This window comes from Girardinichthys multiradiatus, chromosome 21 (assembly GCF_021462225.1).
Source record: "Girardinichthys multiradiatus isolate DD_20200921_A chromosome 21, DD_fGirMul_XY1, whole genome shotgun sequence".
NCBI classification, from domain to species: Eukaryota; Metazoa; Chordata; class Actinopteri; order Cyprinodontiformes; family Goodeidae; genus Girardinichthys; species Girardinichthys multiradiatus.
The window spans coordinates 33,672,907-33,697,044 of record NC_061813.1 but is presented as its reverse complement, the minus strand read 5'-3'; the positions used below and the strand labels follow the sequence as shown (position 1 = coordinate 33,697,044).

Genomic DNA, 24,138 nt, shown 5'->3' with positions numbered 1-24,138 from the left:
CCAGCTCACCAACTGGCCCAAGCTCCGTTCTGCCCTCGCCAATATCACCACAGAGGAGAGCATGGCTAGGGATCGCCTGGAGTTCCCTGCCGACAACAGAGAGCAGTGCCTCAGGGTAGTTGCCCCATGGCAGGAGCATCCCAGGAGAACTTGGTGCAGCCAATCACAGTCAATGCCCAGCAAGCTGCCCAGGACCAAGGGACCCCCCACACCAGCTAGGACTGCATGATCCAGCAGGTCCCAGCATGTGCACCTAACCCTTCAAAACGTCCCTGACCCCCCCCAATCACACCCCAGGCTGGTGACTAATAGCAAACCCATCCCATCTCACCCATGCCCTCACCATGGCTACCAGCCCACCTGCCGGACCTGGAACATTATATTGACAAATTTATAAATGACAAAATTCTACAAATGTCAGCATCAGTCAACAATCCAATAGCTTTTTTTAAATAAAGTGTATCCATGACTACCAATGACTCTAAAACAGGGAGAGCAAAGATCAAAGCCAGGACAGAGGTAAGGAACCACAAAGAAATAATGAAGGGTAGTTGAGGTGCCACATAGGCAATTTTTAGGGAACTCACAGTGTGCCAAATCACTGAGAACGTACAACCAGGCACAGCTGGTCCACACATGAGGAATTTGATAATCTACGGCTTCCTTCACAGCTAGTCTGTTCAGACTTGTCAGCCTTGTAAGAAACACAGGTACACACTGACAGCAAATGTAGCAGTGGAAATGCTCCCAGATCAGATGAATGATGCAATATCACCATATTTAATGGGGGGGGGGGGGTATCTATAATCCACTTCTGATGCTTCAAAGAGTTATGAGTTTTAAAGCTAGACCAGCTTCAGAAATTACTTTATAGTTCTTGAAATAATTTTAGCTGAAGATATATATTACTTCTATGCAGAATTAGATTTTGCCCTTAATAAATCTGGTTTTTAGTATAATATCAGTTTCTAAACATTATGTTACAGTAGTTCAGAGAAATGAGGCATGTATTTCACTATTCCTTTGGATGTATGTGGGTTTAGAAAGCAATATGAAAACTGCTTCATGCAAATATCCATTAAAACTTACACTGTAGCTAAATAGCTACGTGTTTGTGTGTCTGTTACTGTCCAAAAAAAACTCAGAACCAGGTGTCACATATTTTTTTGAGTGAATTTTTAATGAATGAGTTAAAAACCTGTAAAATTAGCATTTCTAGTTACAGTCTACTGATTGGATTCATCTTTTGTTTTTTGTGGGCTCCAAGAAACTTGCACAGTACAATATACTGTATAAACTGTCTTAAAAGACAACAATCTTTTACCTAAGTTTCACATATAAATTATAACTAGTGATTCATGTAAAATAATAAATGTCCAAATTAATGGATTCAGTTTTAGTCAGGAGTTTAAATACACTCCTCATCTGCATACAAGTTATATTAATTTGGGGCTTTTCTTTCTCCAGGGTGGACTGATTATAAAATATATACAGTACAGACCAAACGTTTGGACACACCTTCTCATTCAAAAAGTTGTCTTTATTTCCATGACTATGAATATTGTAGCTTCACACTGAAGGCATCAAAACTATGAATTAACACATGTGGAATTATATACTGAACAAAAAAATGTGAAACAACTGAAAATATGTCTGATATTCTTGGTTCTTCAAAGTAGCCGCCTTTTGCTTTGATTACTGCTCCGCACACTCTTGGCATTCTGTTGATGAGCTTCAAGAGGTAGTCACCTGATGTGGTTTTCACTTCACAGGTGTGCCCTGTCAGGTTTAATAAGTGGGATTTCAAGCCTTATAAATGGGGTTGGGACCATCAGTTGTGTTGTGCAGGAGGTGGATACAGTACACAGCTGATAGTCCTACTGAATAGACTGTTAGAATTTGTATAATGGCAAGAAAAAAGCAGCTAATTGAAGAAAAACGAGTGGCCATCATTACTTTAAGAAATGAAGGTCAGTCAGTCTGAACAATTGGGAAAACTTTGAAAGTGTCCCCAAGTGCAGTCGCAAAAACCATCAAGCGCTACAAAGAAACTGGCTCACATGAGGACCGCCCCAGGAAAGGAAGACCAAGAGTCACCTCTGCTGCAGACAATAAGTTAATCCGAGTCACCAGCCTCAGAAATCACAGGTTAACAGCAGCTCAGATTAGAGAACAGGTCAATGCCACACAGAGTTCTAGCAGCAGACACATCTCTAGAACAACTGTTAAGAGGAGACTGTGTGAATCAGGCCTTCATGGTAAAATAGCTGCTAGGAAACCACTGCTGAGGACAGGCAACAAGCAGAAGAGACTTGTTTTGGGCTAAAGAACACAAGGAATGGACATTAGACCAGTGGAAATCTGTGCTTTAGAATGATGAGTCCAAGTTTGAGATCTTTGGTTCCAACCATCGTGTCTTTGTGCGGCGCAGAAGAGGTGAACGGATGGACTCTACATGCCTGGTTCCCACCGTGAAGCATGGAGGAGGAGGTGTGATGGTGTGGGGGTGCTTTGCTGGTGACACTGTTGGGAATTTATTCAAAATTGAAGGCATACTGAACCAGCATGGCTACCACAGCATCTTGCAGCGGCATGCTGTTCCATCCGGTTTGCGTTTAGTTGGACCATCATTTATTTTTCAACAGGACAGCTGTGCCAGGTGGCAGATGCAGCCGAGGTCCTGGACGTGGGGCTGGCTCTGTTTCAGTCTGCTGATAACAGAGTTGTGTCTGCTTTTCATGACGCTCGCATTATCAGAGTTAAAGGCTATCAGGTTCTCCCATGGGATGCCCCTTTTTCTATGGATAACAGAAAGAAATGCCATAAAACGACTTAGACAAAACATAGGGTTATAATTACAAGCAAACTATTACACACGTCAACAACACAGTGCAGTTCCCTTACCGTAGTGCTTCACTCAGTTTTTCATACAGATTTTCTGCATTTCCCACGTTGCATACAGGCATCTCCATGAATCTTGTAACGACCTGCTGAGTGGCCTCATCGTAGAGTCTAGTTAGGATGACAAATTCTTTATTTCCTTTTCTGTTGTTCGATTCGTCGCACATCACAGAAAATGGCTGAGATCGGCATGTTTTGGCCAACCCGTCATCTAGCTCTGTTGCTATAGCACCTGTTGAGAGAGCCCAGTAATTAAAATTACCTAACCATTACCCTACAAATATGCATACGGGACATTATTAAGTAGGCATATGCATACACAATCCTCATACTTAATTTGACTCAGCTTACCTTTGATGAGTTGGGTAGCCTTGGTTTTTCCCGCCGAGAATTTCCGTGCGATAGCAGAGTCCGGGAACATTTCAGCTACACACTTATTGAAGTCATCACAGAAGTTGAAAGCAACATTGTTTTTGGTACACAGCATTGCCATTTTAACCTCCGCATTTATGACCTGGTCTGCCTCGGTGGTATTTCTAGTCACAAATGTTGACATCGCCTAGGCATGTTTCTGTGCCTCTAGCCAGCGCTTGTGCTTGGTCGATTTTTCATGCTGACTGATGTTGTTCCTTCCCCCATGGGAGACACTAAAATCGCAGTTACAAATCTTACAGAACGCGTGACTGTGCCCCATCCTGCTCTTCTTTAGAAAATAAAATTCGCTGTCCCATTTTTCAAGATATTTGCACGATGTCTTTCTTTTTCTGGCAGGAATGCCTTCCCTTTCGTCACATCTATCCATTTCTCTCCTTTGTTGTTCCAGGTTTGTTCCCCCCGTCAGCACTAATATCGCGACAACTGCCACCCAGGCTACTGCAGGTGGCAGTTCTCGCGAGGCTAGTGACAGAATTCAGAGAAAGAAGCAGAGGAATGTTTTTTCATTATTATATTGTAATACGGGAGATTTACGGGAGAATACTAATACGGGAGGACGGCGGGAAAGAGGTTAAAATACGGTAGTTTCCCGGCCAAAACGGGAGACTTGACAGCTATGAACAAAGGTAATCTCACCCACGAACTCCCCAAATATAGACAGTTTATTAAATGTCCAACCAGAGAAGACAACATTCTGGATCACTGTTACACCACCATCAGAGACGCTAATCATGCCGTCCCACGTGCTGCACTGGGCCAATCCGACCACATCATGGTCCACCTGATTCCTGCATACAGGCAGAAACTAAAGCTCTGCAAACCTGTTGTGAGGACGACAAGGAAGTGGAGCAGTGAGGCTGTGGAGAATCTCCAGGCGTGTTTAGGCTGTACAGACTGGGATGTGTTCAGGACTACTACCAACAGTCTGGACGAGTACACAGAGGCTGTGACTTCCTACATCAGTTTCTGTGAGGACAGCTGTGTACCATCATGCACCAGGGTGAGTTACAACAATGATAAACCCTGGTTCACAGCCAAACTCAGAAGGTTAAGACTGGATAAGGAAGAGGCCTTCAGGAGTGCGGACAAAGACATATACAGAGAGGCGAAGTACAAGTTTGGCAAGGCAGTGAAAGAGGCCAAACGACTGTACTGTGAGAAGCTCCAAAACCAGTTCTCAGCCAACGACTCTGCGTCTGTCTGGAAAGGGCTCAGGCAGATCACCAACAACAAGCTGAAAGCCCCCCACTCCATCAACGACCTGAACGAGTTCTACTGCCGCATTGAAAGACAAAAGGACAGTCCTGTAACCATCCCCCATGACACCCTCCAACAGCTGCAGCCACAATCCACCACCCTCACTTCCCCAACCTCAAGAGGGGCCTTGGCACCTCCAACCCCCACCCTGAAGTTCCACCCCACCAGCCCCCTACCCACGCCTGGGACGGCTCTTTCCATCCAGGAGAGGGACGTCAACAAACTCTTCAGGAGACAGAACCCCAGGAAAGCTGCTGGACCGGATTCTGTCTCACCAGCCAGCCTGAAGCACTGCGCTGATCAGCTGTCTCCAGTCTTCACAGACATTTTTAACACCTCACTGGAGACATGTCATGTGCCAGCCTGCTTCAAGTCCTCCAGCATCGTTCCTGTTCCCAAGAAGCCAAGGACCACAGTGCTTAATGACTTCAGACCCGTCGCCCTGACCTCTGTGGTGATGAAGTTCTTTGAGCGCCTTGTGCTCTCACACCTAAAAGACATCACCGACCCCCTCCTGGACCCCCTGCAGTTTGCCTACAGAGCCAACAGGTCTGTAGATGATGCAGTCAACTTAGCCCTTCACTTCATCCTCCGGCACCTGGACTCCACAGGAACCTACGCCAGGATCCTGTTTGTGGATTTCAGCTCTGCCTTCAACACCATCGTCCCAGCTCTGCTCCAGGAGAAGCTCTCCCAGCTGAGTGTGCCCGACTCCACCTGCAGGTGGATCACTGCAGCGCGTGAGGCTGGAGAAGCACGTCTCTGACTCCCTGACCATCAGCACTGGTTCCCCCCAAGGCTGTGTTCTCTCTCCTCTGCTCTTCTCCCTGTACACCAACAGCTGCACCTCCAGTCACCAGTCTGTCAAGCTTCTGAAGTTTGCGGACGACACCACCCTGATCGGACTCATCTCTGATGGTGACGAGTCCACGTACAGATGGGAGGTGGACCATCTGTTGGATTGGTGCAGCCAAAACAACCTTGAGCTCAACGCTGTAAAGACAGTGGTGATGGTTGTGGACTTCAGGCAGAACCCAGCCCCACCTGCCCCCATCACCCTCTGTGACTCCACAATTGACACTGTGGAATCTTTCCGCTTCCTGGGAACCATCATCTCCCAGGATCTCAAGTGGGAGCCAAACCTCAGCTCCCTCATCAAGAAAGCCCAGCAGAGGATGTTCTTCCTGCGGCACCTGAAGAAATTCAACTTGCCAAAGACTATGATGGTGCACTTCTACACAGCCATCATTGAGTCCATCCTCACCTCCTCCATCACCATCTGGTACGCCGCTGCTACAGCCAAGGTTAAGGGCAGGCTGCAGCGTGTCATTCGGTCTGCAGAGAAGGTGATTGGCTGCAGTCTACTGTCGCTCCAGGAACTGTACACCTCCAGGACCCTGAAGCGGGCAGGGAAGATTCTGGCTGATCCCTCCCACCCCGGTCACAGACTCTTTGAGACTCTCCCCTCTGGCAGGAGGCTGCGGTCCATCCGGACCGAAACCTCACGCCACAAGGACAGTTTTTTCCCATCTGCCACCAGCCTTGTTAACAAAGCCCGGAAACCACCCTGAAACTCTCCCTTTCCCCCACACCCCCCTTTTTTGCTGACAGGACACTTGTAACCTGTAACTCTATGTGTTACATTAATGCTCAGTTTGGACTCCTGCTTTACTTGCACACTGATCACCAACAGTGCAGTTGTATTGCTCTCGCATCCAATACTGCTCTACATTTACTCTCACTCACTTAAAACTGTGCACATATATTTATATTATATTCTATACTGTTTAATTTGTATTGTATTGCACCGACTAGGCCAAAACAAATTCCTTGTATGTCCAAAAACATACTTGGCAATAAAGCTTTTCTGATTCTGATTCATAGTCATGAAAATAAAGAAAACTCTGAATGAGAAGATGTGACCAAATTTTTGGTCTGTACTGTAACTGCAAAGATTTTATAGAACAGAAACTGGATGAACAGGTTTGAATTTATTGTGGATTTCCTCTAATTCACAAAGGATTCAAATTATACACACAGGTTCAAATATAAAGGTCATACACCCAGTAACTCTGGGTTAAATGTGAATATCATGAGATAGTTTGACCATCCCCTTCTTGGCATAATCTGTAGAGTTAATTTAAATTTGTTGGTATCCCAGCAGGGACCTTTAAGGTTAGTCAACAAATTTTCAAAGAGGTTAAAATCAAGGCTTTGGAAAAAGGCTCTTAAACTTAACACATTAGCCTGCGTTGTTCATTAAAAAAGTCTGAACGTGTATATGGGATCATTGTCATGTTGCAACCAGGGCTGAATTATTTAATCGGATTAATTGTGATTAATCGATTATTAATATAATCAACAAATTTAATAATTTAATTATTGTTAACTAGAGTATACAGGCTGTAAAACATACCATTTGCTCAAAGAACAATGGACTCAGCGCAGTAATTTGGTCAAAACCGTACAAAAAATATATACATTTTGCATTTAAGATGATTAAGCATTTTCTTTATAGGGGAAATGTGCTCTATCCAGAACTCCTCAAGTGGCAAAGTTTTAGCTTCACCCGGTTCAAATTCTGTAAGACATCTCATATTAAGCACCTTTATTAAAATAATTGACAGATTAATCTATTATAACAATAAATAAGTTGCATTTGTACAGTGAACCAATACCAATGGCAGTGAAACAGAACTTTTTTTAGGTTTGACAGCCTTACCTTGCCTCCTCCATACTCCTTGATGTTTTGGTAAAATAGCCTAATCTTCATCACCTCTGACAAACAACCATCCCCAGAAAGCACAGGACTTGTTCTTGAGGACAGCTCTACATTTTATTCATGCTTGATTGTTTCGATTTGGAGCAAGGGCTTTCCGGGTTGGCTCTCTCTCAAATGGTGATGTTAAAATGTCTTCACTGTAGAAAGTGGTACTTTTGTTGCAGTATTGTGTTGGACCTTGGTGTTTCCTGGACTAATCTTGAACATTATGACCAATTTTCTTTCATCTTAGGGAGAAAGGTTAGATCAAAAGGTTGAAACTTGGCCAGAAATAGATGTTTGAACAGGATAATGAACCCAAACACATAAAAACTTGTTTTAAAATAGAAATTGCAGAGCAACATTAAGCTTCTAGAGTGGTTTCTTACCCAAGCACCAACCTCAGACCAACTGAACGTTTATAGACCTATGCTTAAAAGCCTGGTCCATGGCACAACCCCCCCCAAAAAAAACAAATCAACCAACTTAAATGAACTCTTCCAGCTTAAGAAAGGTGGCCGAACAGCCAGTCAGAATTATTCCAGTTGATTGTTGTAAAAAGTATTTGGTTGAGGTACAATGTGTTATGGATAAGTCATTTAACCCTTTATTATGTGGTATATTAAAAGCTTTCAGTTTATCAAAAACGCAGCAGTGAGTTTTGATAAAAATTATGATTTAATTTAGTTCTGCTTCATTGGCTCTGTTAAATCCAGAATAGAATTTAAAACCCTCCCTCTCACATATAAAGCACTTAATACTCCCTTATCAAAGACTTGATTGCTCCACATGTTCCAAATAGAGAACTTCGCTCCCAGATTGCAGGTTTACTCATGGTTCAGTTTCTAAAAGTAGAATAAGAGGCCGATCTTTTATTTATCAGGCTCCTCTCAAGTGGAACCAGCTGCCAGTTTTGGTCAGTAATGCAGACTACTTTTAAGCCTAGCCTTAAAACTTTCCTTTTTGATAAAGCTTAGTTAGAGTGGCTTAGGTTATCCTGAGCTATCTGTAGTTATGCTGCTATAGGTTGCTGGAAGACAAACTTACTACCTTTCCCCATTTTGCTACTTTCTCCTACTACTCTCCAATTAAGTCTTATCTAAAGTTATTGCTGCCATTACCTTTATGTTCCCTATTTTTTCCGCTTTATAGAAGTTAAGGCCAGTGTGGCGTTGTGTTCAGCTGTAAGAATTCCTGGAGGGGTCATTGGCTGAGCTACTGCTGCCAATAACTAGAGGTTCTCCTTCTATAGATGATACACTTGAGCCTTTCTGTTTAACCGTTTAACCCTCTCTCTCCTAGACAAGGTAACCTAAGAAACTATTGCTGCAACTAACCGTTATGTACTTTATTAAAGTGGTTTTCATGTAATTTGTCTTTAGAAGTTTTCCTTTGTTCTTCTCTTCAGAGAAGTTTTACTTGTGTATAGATGATACTGTACAAATATAATTGCCTGTATTGTCTTTTGTGGGGATGACACGTACAGACACAAGCTTTCTTTTTGTGTTGGACCCTTTAGATTTTTAGTTGCAACTCAGCTATTTTTTCTGTATCAGCTTACATAAAAGAAAGTTGCTGAAAATTAGATTAGTTCTGACAGAAAAGCTCTGCAGTGAGATAACAAAAAAAAAGAGAATCTGAAGAAAAATCTAATTACATTTCAAAGGAGGCAGAAATATATATATTCCAAGATTTTACATTTTTTTCAGTCTCATTCCTGTCCTATTATGCCTTCACTGAATATTTATGTGTGTAATTATGTTTGGTAACAGATGTTCTTCATGACCAACAAATCTACAATCCTGGTTGGAGCAGATTGAAACACGACAAACCTAAAATCATACTCATAATTTTCTCCAAAGTTGGAATGTATGAGACTCTCAGAATTCACAAACACCTGGTTCGCACTGAGTTTTCTGTGGAAACATAAAGACTTTATTTTAATATGGTACTGAATCACTAATATGAGAGAGGCTGTACAAATAAAAGAGAAATTATAGGCAGTAAAAGCCGATTTTCTTCATTTCTGTTATGTACATGTCTTCAGAATCCCGAAGATGTTCAGATGCTGTGATCACTGCAGGTCATCGTCGTCGAACAGATCCTCAAAGTCTGTAAACGAAAATAAAATAAAGGAGGAAAATGGAGACAAACAGAGAACAGCAAGGTTAAAATTAGTCCAACTGTTTTCCACCAGACTCCTACCTTCTCAGCTAATTATCCTGCATATAATAAATGTTTGTTCCTTCTCCCACTCAAGCTGAGACACTTACCTTAAATGAGCTAAAACTTCCCCCAATATTCAAACAAATACATGCTGGCATTGATCCAAAATGTTTTTGCCTTACTTTGTTTGCACAAAGACAAAAAAATCTAACAGTTTCTGTAGCCACCCACGTACATTTCATAATCTCAAAAAGAAAAGGAGATGTTTATCCTTGCGAGACAAAGATAAATACAACACGTATATTATTGAAACAAAGCCTTTAAAACAATCGTCCTAAAAATGCTTGGTTTCCCTTTTTCTTGCTAATCGTAAAACTCTGTTGGTTGTTTCTTTTCTTTTGTTCTGTTTTTTTTCTTTTACAGGATTGAATTTACAGGTTGGTGCATGACTTGCTGACCCCATTCAAAGCCCTCAAACTCCTGCTACTGTTGGTAATGTCGTCCAATCCATTTGGGTGTAACGGGATCTTGTCGTACCAGATTTCATGAGATTAAAACATCATGATATTTCTCGTTGAGGTGATTGCGGTCGCGAGCACAAGCCGGTTGCGGCCATCTTGGCTTCTCCTGATGAAGTTGTAATAGAGGATGCCCCAACTACTCTTAAATCTTTCGTTTGGTAGTATTTTGAGATTTCAGTAGGAACGATAAATGGCGACAGAGTGACAGACAAGACACGAATAATATGTAAGCACTGGAAAAAACAATTAGCCTACAACTGCGGCTAACACTAGAACAATGCAAAGAAAGCTTCAGAACCACCACAGCGCAGCGCTTAAATCTGCAGCACCTGTGAAGACAAAACCGAACAGACAGAAAATGCTGAAAAGTGCTTTTACACCTAACCTTACCCTTTCCTCTTCCTAAACTCAGTATTGTATCTCGTTTAGTCTTGTGAGTTGTATGTATCGTTACATCCCCACCGATGTATCTAGTAGGAATCCTCTGTGCCTGGTGACTTTTAATCACAGTTTTAAACTGCTGTTGGTCGCTTCAGTATCTGCCTGACATGAATGTAAGGTATTTTAATTCAATATTAGCTTCAACCGATCACAAAGCCAACATAAACAAGAAAAAAATTTGATGTTTTTTTTTGTATTAGTTCAGCATATTTTGCTTTGCGAGTATGCTTCCACCCTCTTCGAAGGCTGAACCTGCAGGTCTTGTGTTACCTTGTTTTCAAAAATCAAGATGGCCGAAAGAGAAGTGGTGAAACATCCTCCTAGCAGGTAGAAACTGACGCTTTTTAAACTTGGTCATTTCAAAATAAAGTTTCTAGAAACGGCACCACTTTGTAGTAATCGTGTGCGTTGAAGCAAGACGTCATCTGCAAACATTTCGACATCCAAACCAGACCCAATTTAAGAACTGTAGGTCCAGTTAAAATCTGATCTGAGAATGGCCAGGGCCCAAATAAACAGAAAAAACAAAAAATGGTTAAAGAAAATCCCTGAAGTGGTTTTTTAGGGAATACTTCAGCTATAATCTGTTTGAACTACATTTAGAACCAGTTAAGCCCAGAATTATCCATGCCACTGGCAGATTTTAATTTAAATAAATCTTTTAATTTTACCAACATGTTTCTTCTGACTGGGAGTGAGGGTAGAAAGGTAGAACGACCGGTAAATCGCTTTTCAGCTCAGCTCCCTTCACCACAACGGATCATTACTACAGCGGCCGCACCGATCAGTCTGTCGATCTCACGCTCCGTTCTCCCCTCACTCGTACAAGACCCAGTGATACTTGAACTCCTCCCCTCCAACCTGGAGGTACATTTTTTTAAAGTTCCTCCTTTCACTCCTTTCACGTTGTTGTAAGATTTTCTGGATAGACTGCTGTCTCATTACTGATCAGGAACAAACTTCTTGTTTAAATAAAATCTATTTTAAATCCACAGGTATGAATAATTGGTTTTTAACTGTAGTTCTTGCAAAGAGTAAACTTGCACACGTATTTGCACTTTTAAAAGTACATTAAATAATAATGTCTCCTCTACATATTTTTATTCCAATGCAGCTTCCTTGACTGTTTTACAGTGCTGAGTTGACCTTAAACTGTATTGCCTTCAGAGATCTGATAAAGGTCACAGCATCTTCTAACCAGACAATGGTTCAATATTTTCATCACTACACTGCACATGATACAGAACCCAGACTCTAAAACCAAATGTCATTAAGTGACTCTGTTCCAACCTGAACACCAATGTCTGTAAATGTATCCTGCAGAGGTAGGAACCACTGGGTTTTCAACTCATCAGAGGAAGAGAAACAAATTCTGCAACTCGATTTATTCTGCTCAGGTGCGAGCAACTCTCACCAAGACATTAAATAAATTAATGTCACATGCAGCAGATTCAACCAGCAGAACTTAATCAATGCCTATTCTGTGACAACTACAATGAATTGACACTCTACTGCTGCTTTTAATGAATCCAAAAAACTGAACAGTCAGAGAAACGGCTAATCACACGACGCAGCTGTTCATCAGAGATGTCAGACAGGCTTGAAAACATGTTTTCATGTTGCGCTGCTCGTCTCTTTTTCAGGTTGGAGGCTGTGATCATTAGTGAGGATGCAGTGAAAAGGTGGAGCGTGTCGTCAATGACGTCAGGTAACTTTACAGCTACTGATTCGCATTTAAAATTCCATCGTTTTTCAAGCAGTTTCTATGACCTTGTGGACATTTAAGTGCAAAACATTTCTTTTGTTGGGTTTTATGATCTATGTTCTTTGATATTAGTGCAACCAATTGCCTACAATTCATCAACTTAGTAAAAATAGTGCATCTATGTGTAATGTAAATTCAGTGTGAATGCAGTTGCTTTGTGAAGACCTCAGCGGTTTGTTAGAGAAGATTAGAGAACAAAGAGCATCATGGAGACCAAGGAAATATCAAGTCTCTATACGAGCAAAGCCGCTAGAGACAAACCCCAGAAGACATGCAACTGTATCACTTCCACTTCACAATTGTGCACCATGTTGGGTTTGGCTGCCACATAACATCCCAATAAAACACATAAAGTTCCAGGTTGTAACGTTAGAAACTGTGGAAATGTCGAAGGGCTGCAGATAAGGAATAAGGAAGGTTTGTAAACAACAAACTAATTACTTGTCCAGACTTGGAAAAATGATAATCTAATGCACTACTTTTCCAGACTTTTCAAGACTTTGTAGCAACCTTGACATAAGCGGAATGATTTTGAACTCATGCTCAGTGATGAACCAGGTGAGCTTTCTACTGAAGCACTTCAGACCTCTTTGGGGACCAAGTTTCTGAAGGCGATCCGATGTGTGCAGGCATTTTAAAGCAGCTGACTGAATCTGTGGCGAGGCGTCCCGCTGACTTTCGGTCTGAAGGCAGCTATAAAATGACTTTAGCATGCAATATCATCATCTTTTTAACAATCAGCTCTTTTTCTTTTTAGGTCATGTGCTGCTGAATCAAAATGGTTCAGCTGGGTGCCAGCGCTGCAAGACAGAAAACAGCTTAGCTCGGTACTTTCTGTGCTCCACCCGCACATTAGCTTCTGTTCATAGGGGAAGCAACAGGATTTTTTAAAGGTTCATGTGAGACAACAATGTGGTTCAGTAAACAAACTAGATTACAAGCTTACACCAAACCTCAACATTTCCCTGGAGTTTAGCATTCTGGCTTCTACCGTAAAGGCGTAGAGTTTCTAAATTAGCCTGGAAAATCTTTAGTTGACTTCTTTTGCAGTCAAATGAAGCAGCTCATTTAAATACAGGCATCTTTCCAGGTTTCTGTTTAACCAAGAACCACTGATCTTTTCAAATTTTATTTTTATTAATAGTATTTTATAACAAAGCACGCTGACAGATGCCACTCAAAGCATTCATTTGATTTAACTGAGCAAACAAACGTTGATCCCTGAGTTTCAGGACAAAAGAATTTGTCTCTGAATGTCCTTAAACCATCTCTGTGATGTTTGAGGTCACATTGGAAGAAGAGCTGAAGTTCAGATCTGAACAAACTTACTTGAGTCTGTGAACAGTCAATATTTCAGGTCAGAGGTGGCGAAATCTGTGCCTTACCATTAAAGAAATCTGAGTGAACGGCTTTCTCGTTGGCTGCTAGGTCCATCAGGAGGCCGCTGCTGCCCCCTGCCTGTTAACACACAGCAGTACATCACAGCACATTAGAGGAAGACGAGCAAAGCACAAAATATACAGGGGTTAGACAATGAAACTGAAACACCTGTCATTTTAGTGTGGGAGGTTACATGGCTAAATTGGACCAGCCTGGTAGCCAGTCTTCATTGATTGCACATTGCACCAGTAAGAGCAGAGTGTGAAGGTTCAATTAGCAGGGTAAGAGCACAGTTTTGCTCAAAATATTGAAATGCACACAACATTATGGGTGACATACCAGAGTTCAAAAGAGGACAAATTGTTGGTGCACGTCTTGCTGGCGCATCTGTGACCAAGACAGCAAGTCTTTGTGATGTAACAAGAGCCACGGTATCCAGGGTAATGTCAGCATACCACCAAGAAGGACGAACCACATCCAACAGGATTAACTGTGGACGCAAGAGGAAGCTGTCTGAAAGGGATGTTCGGGTGCTAACCCGGATTGTATCCAAAAAACATAAAATTACGGCTGCCCAAATCATGGCAGAATTAAATGTGCACCTCAACTCTCCTGTTTCCACCAGAACTGTCCGTCAGGAGCTCCACAGGGTCAATATACACGGCCGGGCTGCTATAACCAAACCTTTGGTCACTCATGCCAATGCCAAACGTCGGTGTCAATGGTGCAAGGAGCGCAAATCTTGGTCTGTGGACAATGTGAAACATGTATTGTTCTCTGATGAGTCCACCTTTACTGTTTTCCCCACATCCGGGAGAGTTACGGTGTGGAGAAGCCCCAAAGAAGCGTACCACCCAGACTGTTGCATGCCCAGAGTGAAGCATGGGGGTGGATCAGTGATGGTTTGGGCTGCCATATCATGGCATTCCCTTGGCCCAATACGTGTGCTAGATGGGCGCGTCACTGCCAAGGACTACCGAACCATTCTTGAGGACCATGTGCATCCAATGGTTTTCAGTAATTCAACTCAAAAGGTATAACTCATTTTATATAGATTCATTACACATAAAACGTAATTTTTCAAGCATGCGCTTCTGCTAATTTTGATTATCATGGCTTACAGCTAGTAAAAACCAAACCTTTCATTTTTAATTGCACAAGATCAATGAAAATTTGTTTTTTAAAATACAGAAATATTAGTTATCTTCCAATGTTATGGCCTGAACAATCACAGGGAAGACTAGAGACGTGACTGTACAACAGACCGTCTTTGATACCTTCCAAATGGAGGGCGAGCCACAAAAGGTCTTTGCTAAAGTAGCCTGCCATTCAGAGTGCTGTCTCCAAGCATCTTAATGGAAGGTTTACTGGAAGGAAAAAGTGTCAAAGAAAAAGGTGCACAAGCAATAGGGTCAACCACAGCCTATAGAGAATTGTGAAGTAAAGCCGACTGAAGAGTTCAAGGTGGACTGCAGCTACAGCCAGAGCACCAAGAGCCATCATACACTGAAGTTCTTGTGTTAAACAAGATGCAACATCACAAGTGTCATTCCTGAGCTCAGGAGAAAACAAACCGGACTGCTGCTCTGTGGTTCAAAGTTGAGCTAGATGTTACTTATAAAAAAAAATTATCACGATATTTGTTTCTGTATTGAACAGTTTTGATAATTATCACAATACAATTCTAGTTTCCAAAATAGTATCCGTTTCCAAACAAAACATAAAGAACAAATCAAAATACATAATGAATCCTTAATAACAACTAAATAAAATGTAAAATTCCCTTTAAAAGTGCAAATATGTTTGAGTACAACCAGAAAATAATGTAAATCAAGTTTGTGCTACTTTTTGCAATTTCTTCTCCATCTTATGCTTAAATCAGTGGTGTCCGAACGTTTGGCTTTGAAACGCACTGAAGGGAAATAATGTCTTATTATTTATTAATTTTTTCATTCATTCATTCATTTTCTACCGCTTATTCCATAGTGGGTCACAGGGGAGCTGGTGCCTATCTCCAGCAGTCTATGGGCGAGAGGCGGGGTACACCCTGGACAGGTCGCCAGTCCATTGCAGGGCTGAAGGGAAATAATCTTATTATTTATTAATTTTTTCAATTAATTTTAATTAATGTAATTGATTTTTTTTTTTTTGCTACCCTGTGGCGCAGTTGGTAGCACTGTTGCCTTGCAGCAAGAAGGTCCTGGGTTCGATTCCCGGCCGGGGGTCTTTCTGCATGGAGTTTGCATGTTCTCCCCGTGCATGCGTGGGTTCTCACCGGGTACTCCGGCTTCCTCCCACAGTCCAAAGACATGCCTGTTAGGTTAATTGGTCAATCTAAATTGCGCTTAGGTATGTAAATGAGTGTTTGTTTGTTGCCCTGCAATGGACTGTCGACCTGTCCAGGGTGTACCCCGCCTCTCGCCCATAGATTGCTGGAGATAGGCACCAGCTCCCCCGTGACCCACTATGGAAGAAGTGGTAGAAAATGATTGACTTGCATTTTTTATTGTGAAATTTTTTTTTACCTGCTCTGCAGCAATAAATAAAAACATGCTGAAACAATTTATTGTAGGTCTCAGATATTTGTCTAAATAACAGAAAGGTTTACAGTTTCCTAACTTTATGGGTCGAATGTTTTTTTTTCTATTGTGCTGGCCTTAAGAAAGTTCTTAGAAAGTTTAATGAATGACTGTCGGTTTGTGAGTAAAAAGTCGCAGGATATTTGTAGCAAAAACACCAAACATGTAGCTAAGAGAAGAAAAATACTTTTTGCTGTACCGAACATTTTCGTTCGTTCGTTCGTCGTCTTCCGCTTATCCAGGACCGGGTCGCGGGGGCAGCAGACTCAGCAGAGACGCCCAGACGTCCCTCTCTCCAGACACCTCCTCCAGGGGGAGCCCAAGGCGTTCCCAGGCCAGCCGAGAGACATAGTCCCTCCAGCGTGTCCTGGGCCGTCCCCTGGGCCTCCTCCCGGTGGGACGTGCCTGGAACACCTCCCGAGGAAGGCGTCCAGGAGGCATCCGGTATAGATGCCCGAGCCACCTCAACTGGCTCCTCTCAATGTGGAGGAGCAGCGGCTCTACTCCGAGCTCCTCCCGGATGGCCGAGCTCCTCACCCTATCTCTAAGGGAGTGCCCGGCCACCCTACGGAGGAAGCTCATTTCAGCCGCTTGTATCCGTGATCTCGTTCTTTCGGTCATGACCCAAAGTTCATGGCCCTAGGTGAGGGTAGGAACGTAGACCGACCAGTAAATTGAGAGCTTTGCTTTTCGGCTCAGCTCTCTCTTCACCACAATGGACCGGCACAGCGCCCCCATTACTGTGGCAGCTGCACCGATCCGTCTGTCGATCTCCCGCTCCATTCTTCCCTCACTCGTGAACAAGACCCCGAGATACTTAAACTCCTCCACTTGAGGCAGGAACTCCCCTCCAACCTGAAGAGGACAAGCCACCCTTTTCCGGTCGAGTACCATGGCCTCGGACTTGGAGGAGCTGATCCTCATCCCAGCCGCTTCACACTCGGCTGCGAACCGCCACAGCGCATGCTGTAGGTCTTGGCTAGAGGGGGCCAGCAGGACCACGTCATCCGCAAAAAGAAGAGACGAAATCCACTGGTCCCCAAACCAGACCCCCTCCGGCCCTTGGCTGCGTCTAGAAATCCTGTCCATAAAAGTTATGAACAGGACCGGCGACAAAGGGCAGCCCTGCCGGAGTCCAACATGCACTGGGAACAGGTCCGACTTAGTGCCGGCAATGCGGACCAAACTCCTGCTCCGCTCGTACAGGGACCGGATGGCCCCTAATAAAGGGCCCCCGATTCCATACTCCTGGAGCACCCCCCACAGGGCATCACGAGGGACACAGTCGAATGCCTTCTCCAGGTCCACAAAACACATGTGAACCGGTTGGGCAAACTCCCATGAACCCTCGAGCACCCTGTAGAGGGTATAGAGCTGGTCCAGTGTTCCACGGCTGGGACGAAAACCACACTGTTCCTCCTGAAGCCGAGGTTCGATTATCCGTCGGACTCTCCTCTCCAATACCCTGGCGTAGGCCTTACCAGGGAGGCTGAGGAGTGTGATCCCCCTGTAGTTGGAACACACCCTCCGGTCCCCCTTCTTATAAAGGGGGACCACCACCCCAGTCTGCCAGTCCAGAGGCACTGTCCCCGACCGCCACGCAATGTTGAAGAGGCGTGTCAACCATGACAGCCCTACAACATCCAGACACTTGAGGTACTCAGGGCGGATCTCATCCACCCCCGAAGCCTTGCCACCGCGGAGCTTTTTAACCACCTCGGTGACTTCAGCCTGGGTGATGAAAGAATCCAACCCCGAGTCCCCAGCCTCTGTTTCCACCACGGAATGCGTGATGGCAGGATTGAGGAGATCCTCGAAGTACTCCTTCCACCGCCCGATAATGTCCTCAGTCGAGGTCAGCAGTCTCCCGCCCCCACTATAAACAGTGTTGGCAAAGCACTGCTTCCCCCTCCTGAGGCGCCGGACTGTTTGCCAGAATCGCTTCGAGGCCAACCGGTAGTCCTTCTCCATGGCCTCACCGAACTCTTCCCAGGCCCGAGTTTTTGCCTCTGCCACAGCCCAGGCACGCTTGGCCTCACGGTACCCGTCAGCCGCCTCAGGAGTCCCACAAGCCAACCACAGCCGATAGGACTCCTTCTTCAACTTAACAGCATCCCTTACTGCCGGTGTCCACCACCGGGTTCTGGGATTGCCGCCACGACAGGCACCGCAGACCTTACGGCCGCAGCTATGGGCAGCAGCATCGACAATAGATGCAGAGAACATGGTCCACTCGGACTCTATGTCTTCAACATCCCCCGGGATCTGGTCGAAGCTCTCCCGGAGGTGGGAGTTGAATACATCCCTGGCCGAGGGCTCCGCCAGGCGTTCCCAGCAGACCCTCACTATGCGCTTGGGCCTGCCGAGTCTGTCCGGCTTTCTCCTCCTCCAGCGGATCCAACTCACCACCAGGTGATGATCAGTGGACAGCTCAGCCCCTCTCTTCACCCGAGTGTCCAAAACATGCGGCCGAAGGTCTGATGATACGACAACAAAGTCGATCATCGACCTCCTGCCTAGGGTGTCCTGGTGCCAAGTGCACTGATGGACACCCTTATGTTTGAACATGGTGTTCGTTATGGACAATCCGTGACTAGCACAGAAGTCCAATAACAAAACACCACTCGGATTCAGATCGGGGAGGCCATTCCTCCCGATCACGCCTCTCCAGGTGTCACTGTCGTTCACCACGTGGGCGTTGAAGTCCCTCAGCAGAATAATGGAGTCCCCGGGAGGGGCACTATCCAGCACCCCCGACAGGGACGCCAAGAAGGCAGGGTACTCTGCACTACCACTCGGCCCGTAGGCTGAAATGATAGTCAGAGACCTCTCCCCAACCCGAAGGCGCAGGGATACAACCCTCTCATCCACTGGGGTAAACCCCAACACGAGACGGCTGAGCTGGGGGGCAACAAGCAAACCCACACCAGCCCGCCGCCTCTCCCCGTGGGCCACTCCAGAGTAGAAGAGTGTCCAACCCCTCTCAAGGAGATGGGTTCCAGAGCCCACGCTGTGCGTGGAGGCGAGCCCGACTATTTCTAGTTGATATCTCTCGACCTCCCGCACCAGATCAGGCTCCTTCCCCCCCAGCGAGGTGACATTCCACGTCCCTAGAGCCAGCCTAAGCATCCGGGGATCGGGCCGTTGAGGTCTCCACCTTCGTCCGCCACCCAATCCTCTTTGCACCGGTCCCTCACGGTTCCCCCTGCAGGTGGTGGGCCCACTGGGGGACCGAACATTTTCCATTTGAGGAAAATATGAATTTGTAAATGAAAACCTAATCCTACAAAAATACAAAAAGTGTCAATCTGCATCAACTCCATTTGCTGGAGGGCCAGATTTGTAATACTTTTAAATTGCGACCAGGGGCCACACATAATCAATCCAAGGGGCGCGAATTTGGGCACCCCTGGCTTAAATAATGGTAATCCACATGTAATGTCTGTGAGTTAACATGCATGCAGTCACTGTGACAACAGACAATCTGAGATTAAAGATTAAATGACTTTAGGGTTTCAACTAAGAGGGTGAATTTAATTTTCGTACTAAGCTTTTGGATTTTGCTTTAGGTTTTTTGCACAAGTATCGGCATTTTGTACTACACCATGATTTGTTTGAGGCTGCATTTAATTAATAATAATAACGATGATAATATTACTAAAAACAATAAAAATCTGTTTACCTATTTTTGAAACTGCACAGAAGGCTACAACTGCAGGCGTTTTCTGCTTTTGGATTACTTTAGATAAATAGCCTAGCTAGTATTTGGTAAACATGAAATTTGACCTAATATAAATAATAAAATAAGACTTATTTTCAACTGGGTTACACCTGAATATATATTTTTGATACTGAGGAAAGAAGTTTGTTCATTTTAAAATGAGGCTCAGTCTTTAACTCGAACAAGGCACCGTTTAACTGTTGTTAGCATTAGCATTAGCATTGTTCAGTTCGGCTTCGTGTGCTTAAACCGACCTCGTCCAGATCCACGTATGGTCCAGCTCCTTCAGGAAACATCTCGTCCACTGCAGGCTTCATGTTAACACTAAACGTCAGTCCTTTAAATCACTCTCAGTTTGTTGGTAACAGAGCTGGCTAACCCCCACCGGGGTTCGTAAACAAAACAACGGTGTGCGACGCTTAATTGAGCCCGCCTCAAACGTTTGCCCGCCACATTCGGTCCGCTGAACCAACAATGAGAAACGACTTGAGAAACAAACAATGAGATCACATCATCCGTGACAATATCATTATTTTAGTACATAGTTTAAATAGTTGAACGCCCTGTTAGTTCTATTTTCAGACCTCACAGACAAATACTACTACTTCTACTACAACGCCTACTGCTAAAACTACTATTACTACAAATAGTAATAGTAGTAGTAATAATAATAATAGCTATTATTATTATTGTTATTATTTGTAGTAGTAGTAGTAGTATGGTCGTTTTTATATATATATTTTAATTATTTCACAAACTTTTGTATTGTTACGTTTTGTCCTAAATAATAACCATTCATCAAGTTTTATTATATCAATCAATACAATTGTCTAAAAATAATCACATTTTGTACACCTTTTTAATTTAATTTAATTTAATCTTTATTTTTAATTTAATTTTATTTTATTTTGCTGAGGTGGGGATTCTACAGTCTTATGATGAGATGTTTTTCCATTAATGAAAAGTATTTAAATATATAGGAGCAGTTTGACTTTGGGCCTAATGATTCATTTGCTTGCTTTTGCTCTAATACATTTTGGTGCAACATTTGTAAACCTCCTGGAAATTTATTTCCCCTGTTTTATTTATACTATTTTTCAAACTGCCTGTGCTCAGTTCTTCTTTGCCCTGATAATAGTTAGAATAAAATAATTCTATTATTATAAATTTATTCAAGAAATGTCATCAACACTGTAATCCAAGGTGCATTCCGCCTTTTTCTGGCAATACGATCCAGCTCCGCCTTTAATGTTGAACAGGACAAGGCACCTTTGGACAATGGATAGAGAAAAAAAGATGCATGAATGGATTCCTTAGACACTTTTACCTAGAAGCAAAATGTTATTTATTTTTTACGCGGTACATGGATATATTTTGCAATCCTACCAACTGAGCTACCTTATCTATATTCAAGGCTATGCTTCAAATTAAAAAAAAATTTAAGGAAGCTACAAAGGCTTTGTGTCTGTATTCCCTTTTGCTTTCACTCTTTTGATCAGAATATTTTTATTCCTTTTCCCGAACATTCCTGTCTCCCTTCTTAGTCTTCATGTCCTGCATTGGTCTCATATCCCAGGGTGTCTCCGAGGGCCTGTTGGGCGTAGAAGGCCCGAGCCATCTCGTTGATATGGTTGTAGGCCCCGATAGACCTGAAATATTCAATGTAGTTCCAGAAGTCCGAGGTGGAGTAGGGCCAGTAAGGAACAGCTGGGGGTTCATCATATGGAACTGAGTGGGACACAGAAAAACGACAGGTGGTTTAAAGGAAAATAAATCATTTTATGACCATCATCTTTTTGAGTTTGCATGAGGAATGTTTTTATATTTTCATCAGGTTTTATTTATTTAAATCAGTTCAACAACAGGCTCTGTTATGCAGAATTTCCTTTAAAAATAAGTGCTGATCTCTCTTGATAATGTATTAATACAAATACGGTGAGAAAGATTCAATGAATGTATTTTTTTGGGGTTTGTTTTGCAATACGGGACAAATTTGGCTGAAGCTCATCTGGTGTCACAGCCTTCATAAAGTTATGGTTTTTAACAAGAGCAATTAATTATTAACACCTTAATTTAAACGACTTTTATAAAAGTATAATTTGTGACTGAGAATCTGTTAGAATAGCTTAAATTCCCAAAGTTTTTTAGAGTGAAAAAAAAAACCAGAGATAAATCTTACAAAAGTTGTACTTCTACACTCAATCTTTGAAAGAAAAAAAAAACCAGCTAAACTAAATCAATACTAAATCAATACAAAATTAGATGAAATATCACTTTAACCGAATTACCTTGCTTCTATTTGCCCGTCATTTTGCTGCTGGTACACCTGAATTTTCCCACTGTGGGACAATAAAGGTTTTTTTCTATTCTTTTCTTAAATACGGCGGATAATCAGTGATGCTGTGGGCCTGTTTCTCTTCCAAAGGCAGTGTAAACTCTTTGAAAAATTTCAAATATAAATATTTGTTTTTTCTTTTTCAAATGTATTTGATCGGGGAAAATTATTATTACATTAAAAGAAACTGCTGTCCTGTCTATGGGCCCTCTAGCTAAAGCCTAATTTGCAGGCCCTTTCCCTGGTGAGTTTTTCAGAAAATTATCTTTAAAATCAATAATGCAAAGAAATCTATTCAAAACTTACAGTAAAATAAGGCTTAAATGAAATAAAACATTAGGTTAAACTGTTAGGTTAATTGGTTTCTCCAAACTGCCATTAGGTGTGACTGTGTGTGCGCCTTGTTGTTTGCCCTGTGTGTTTCTGTGTTGACCTGCGATAGGCTGGCGACCTGTCCAGCGTGCACCCTGCCTTCTGCCCACAGACTGCTGGATATAAGCACCAGCTTCCCTGCAACCCACTTTTGAAGAAGCGGTCAAAAAGGACTGACAGACTGACTGAAATAAAACACCCATAAAATTAATTTACATAGCACTGTAAGCAGTACAAGTGTCCCATGTCTACAGCTCTCCTTGTTATGACTCCTGCTGTGAGTGGCTTTGAAATCATTTGACTATTCCCCTCTGGGGCAAAGTTATTATCACATTTAAAAATCAAATTGTAAAAAATACGGATGTGTAAAACTGTTCAATCTTAACAGGTGATACATTTTCTTGATTTTACAATGATGCCCCTTCATTGGCTTTAAATATAAAACCTTCACCACTTATTGAACCTGGACATTTTTAAAAGAAATCTGGTGGCCTCTGCCAGAGGACTAGATGATTGTTGTGTTTTTCCTGCAGATAATGATCCAAAACATGTGGCCAAATCAACACAGAAATGGACATTTGAAGGATGTGAGAAGATAAAGAGGAAGATGTGTAGTACCTCCTTCTGGGATCAGTCTGGCCACTGTGAGGCAGAGAGAGAGACAGGAGAAAAAAGTGTTAAAATTCCCAAATATGTCACAACTTTCCATGAACAAAGAAGGTATTCAGTGCTGTAAAACTAAAAAGGGGTTCTTTCTTAGAGAACTACAGGGTCCCTCAGCAAATATTTTTCCTCGATTGAGCACACAGACATGAATAAATAGCCTTAGCATGAAGGAATTCATACAGACTGATCTTTCTACTCATAACTAAAACTCCAACAGATTCATCTGATTTGAAGCCCATGCATCCAACTTGGTCAATAAATGAACTAAAGCTCAGATACAATTTTATTTTTATCCAATAAAGTATCAGTGCAGGTTTTAACATTAAAATTAAGAAACTTACCACTGAGATGGAAGACAAATAGGCAGAGAAGCGCCCTGATCAGCAACAGCTTCATCTTGGCCTCCTAATAAAACAAAACAAAAATACCTGATTTCAGTTTGTGGGTTTGAGAAATGTTTCGTTCAGAGAAAATGCTCAGATCTTTACCTGTTCAGAGTTCTGTGAAGGTTTGCAAAGCGACGCTGCAGTTCGTCCGCTGGTCCGCTGTTGTGTGTGGAGGCCAGCAGAAGAAGAAGCAGTCCAGCTCCAGCACACGCATACACACACAGCCCAGCCAAGCCAAGCCCGGTCCATGCCAATCACACCCCACTGTAACATGGCTCCTCGCAGGGCTGGTTTCACTCGGCAGGGGCAAACAGCCTACAGAGCAGCTCTTATGAAAGAGGCCAACTGGACATGTACTGTTCAGTTGGTGTTATGTCAAATATTTGATTTCTGGGAAAATAAACTCAAGACAACGCACACCAAAAACCGGACCTTCTTATTCAGCTCATAAT

The 24,138-nt window shown here is 43.0% G+C and overlaps 2 protein-coding genes and 1 long non-coding RNA gene across 3 annotated transcripts; 1 reads left to right on the top strand and 2 right to left on the bottom strand.

Moving 5' to 3' along the window:
* Window positions 1-483: 483 nt before the first annotated feature.
* LOC124857607 lies at window positions 484-13,620 on the top strand. The gene is made up of 3 exons (XR_007035632.1): window positions 484-519; window positions 12,126-12,190; window positions 12,735-13,620. It is a non-coding gene; the product is annotated as an uncharacterized LOC124857607 (long non-coding RNA).
* Window positions 9,267-20,388, bottom strand: cops9 (COP9 signalosome subunit 9). The gene is made up of 3 exons (XM_047348913.1): window positions 20,182-20,388; window positions 13,633-13,705; window positions 9,267-9,466 (listed from the first exon to the last, which is right to left on the bottom strand). The coding sequence occupies exons 1-3, from the start codon at window positions 20,242-20,244 to the stop codon at window positions 9,429-9,431; spliced, it is 174 nt and encodes a 57-aa protein (XP_047204869.1). The 5' UTR covers window positions 20,245-20,388; the 3' UTR covers window positions 9,267-9,428.
* An 860-nt stretch (window positions 20,389-21,248) lies between these two features.
* otos (otospiralin) lies at window positions 21,249-24,138 on the bottom strand. The gene is made up of 4 exons (XM_047349253.1): window positions 23,789-24,138; window positions 23,642-23,705; window positions 23,253-23,276; window positions 21,249-21,655 (listed from the first exon to the last, which is right to left on the bottom strand). The coding sequence occupies exons 1-4, from the start codon at window positions 23,957-23,959 to the stop codon at window positions 21,468-21,470; spliced, it is 447 nt and encodes a 148-aa protein (XP_047205209.1). The 5' UTR covers window positions 23,960-24,138; the 3' UTR covers window positions 21,249-21,467.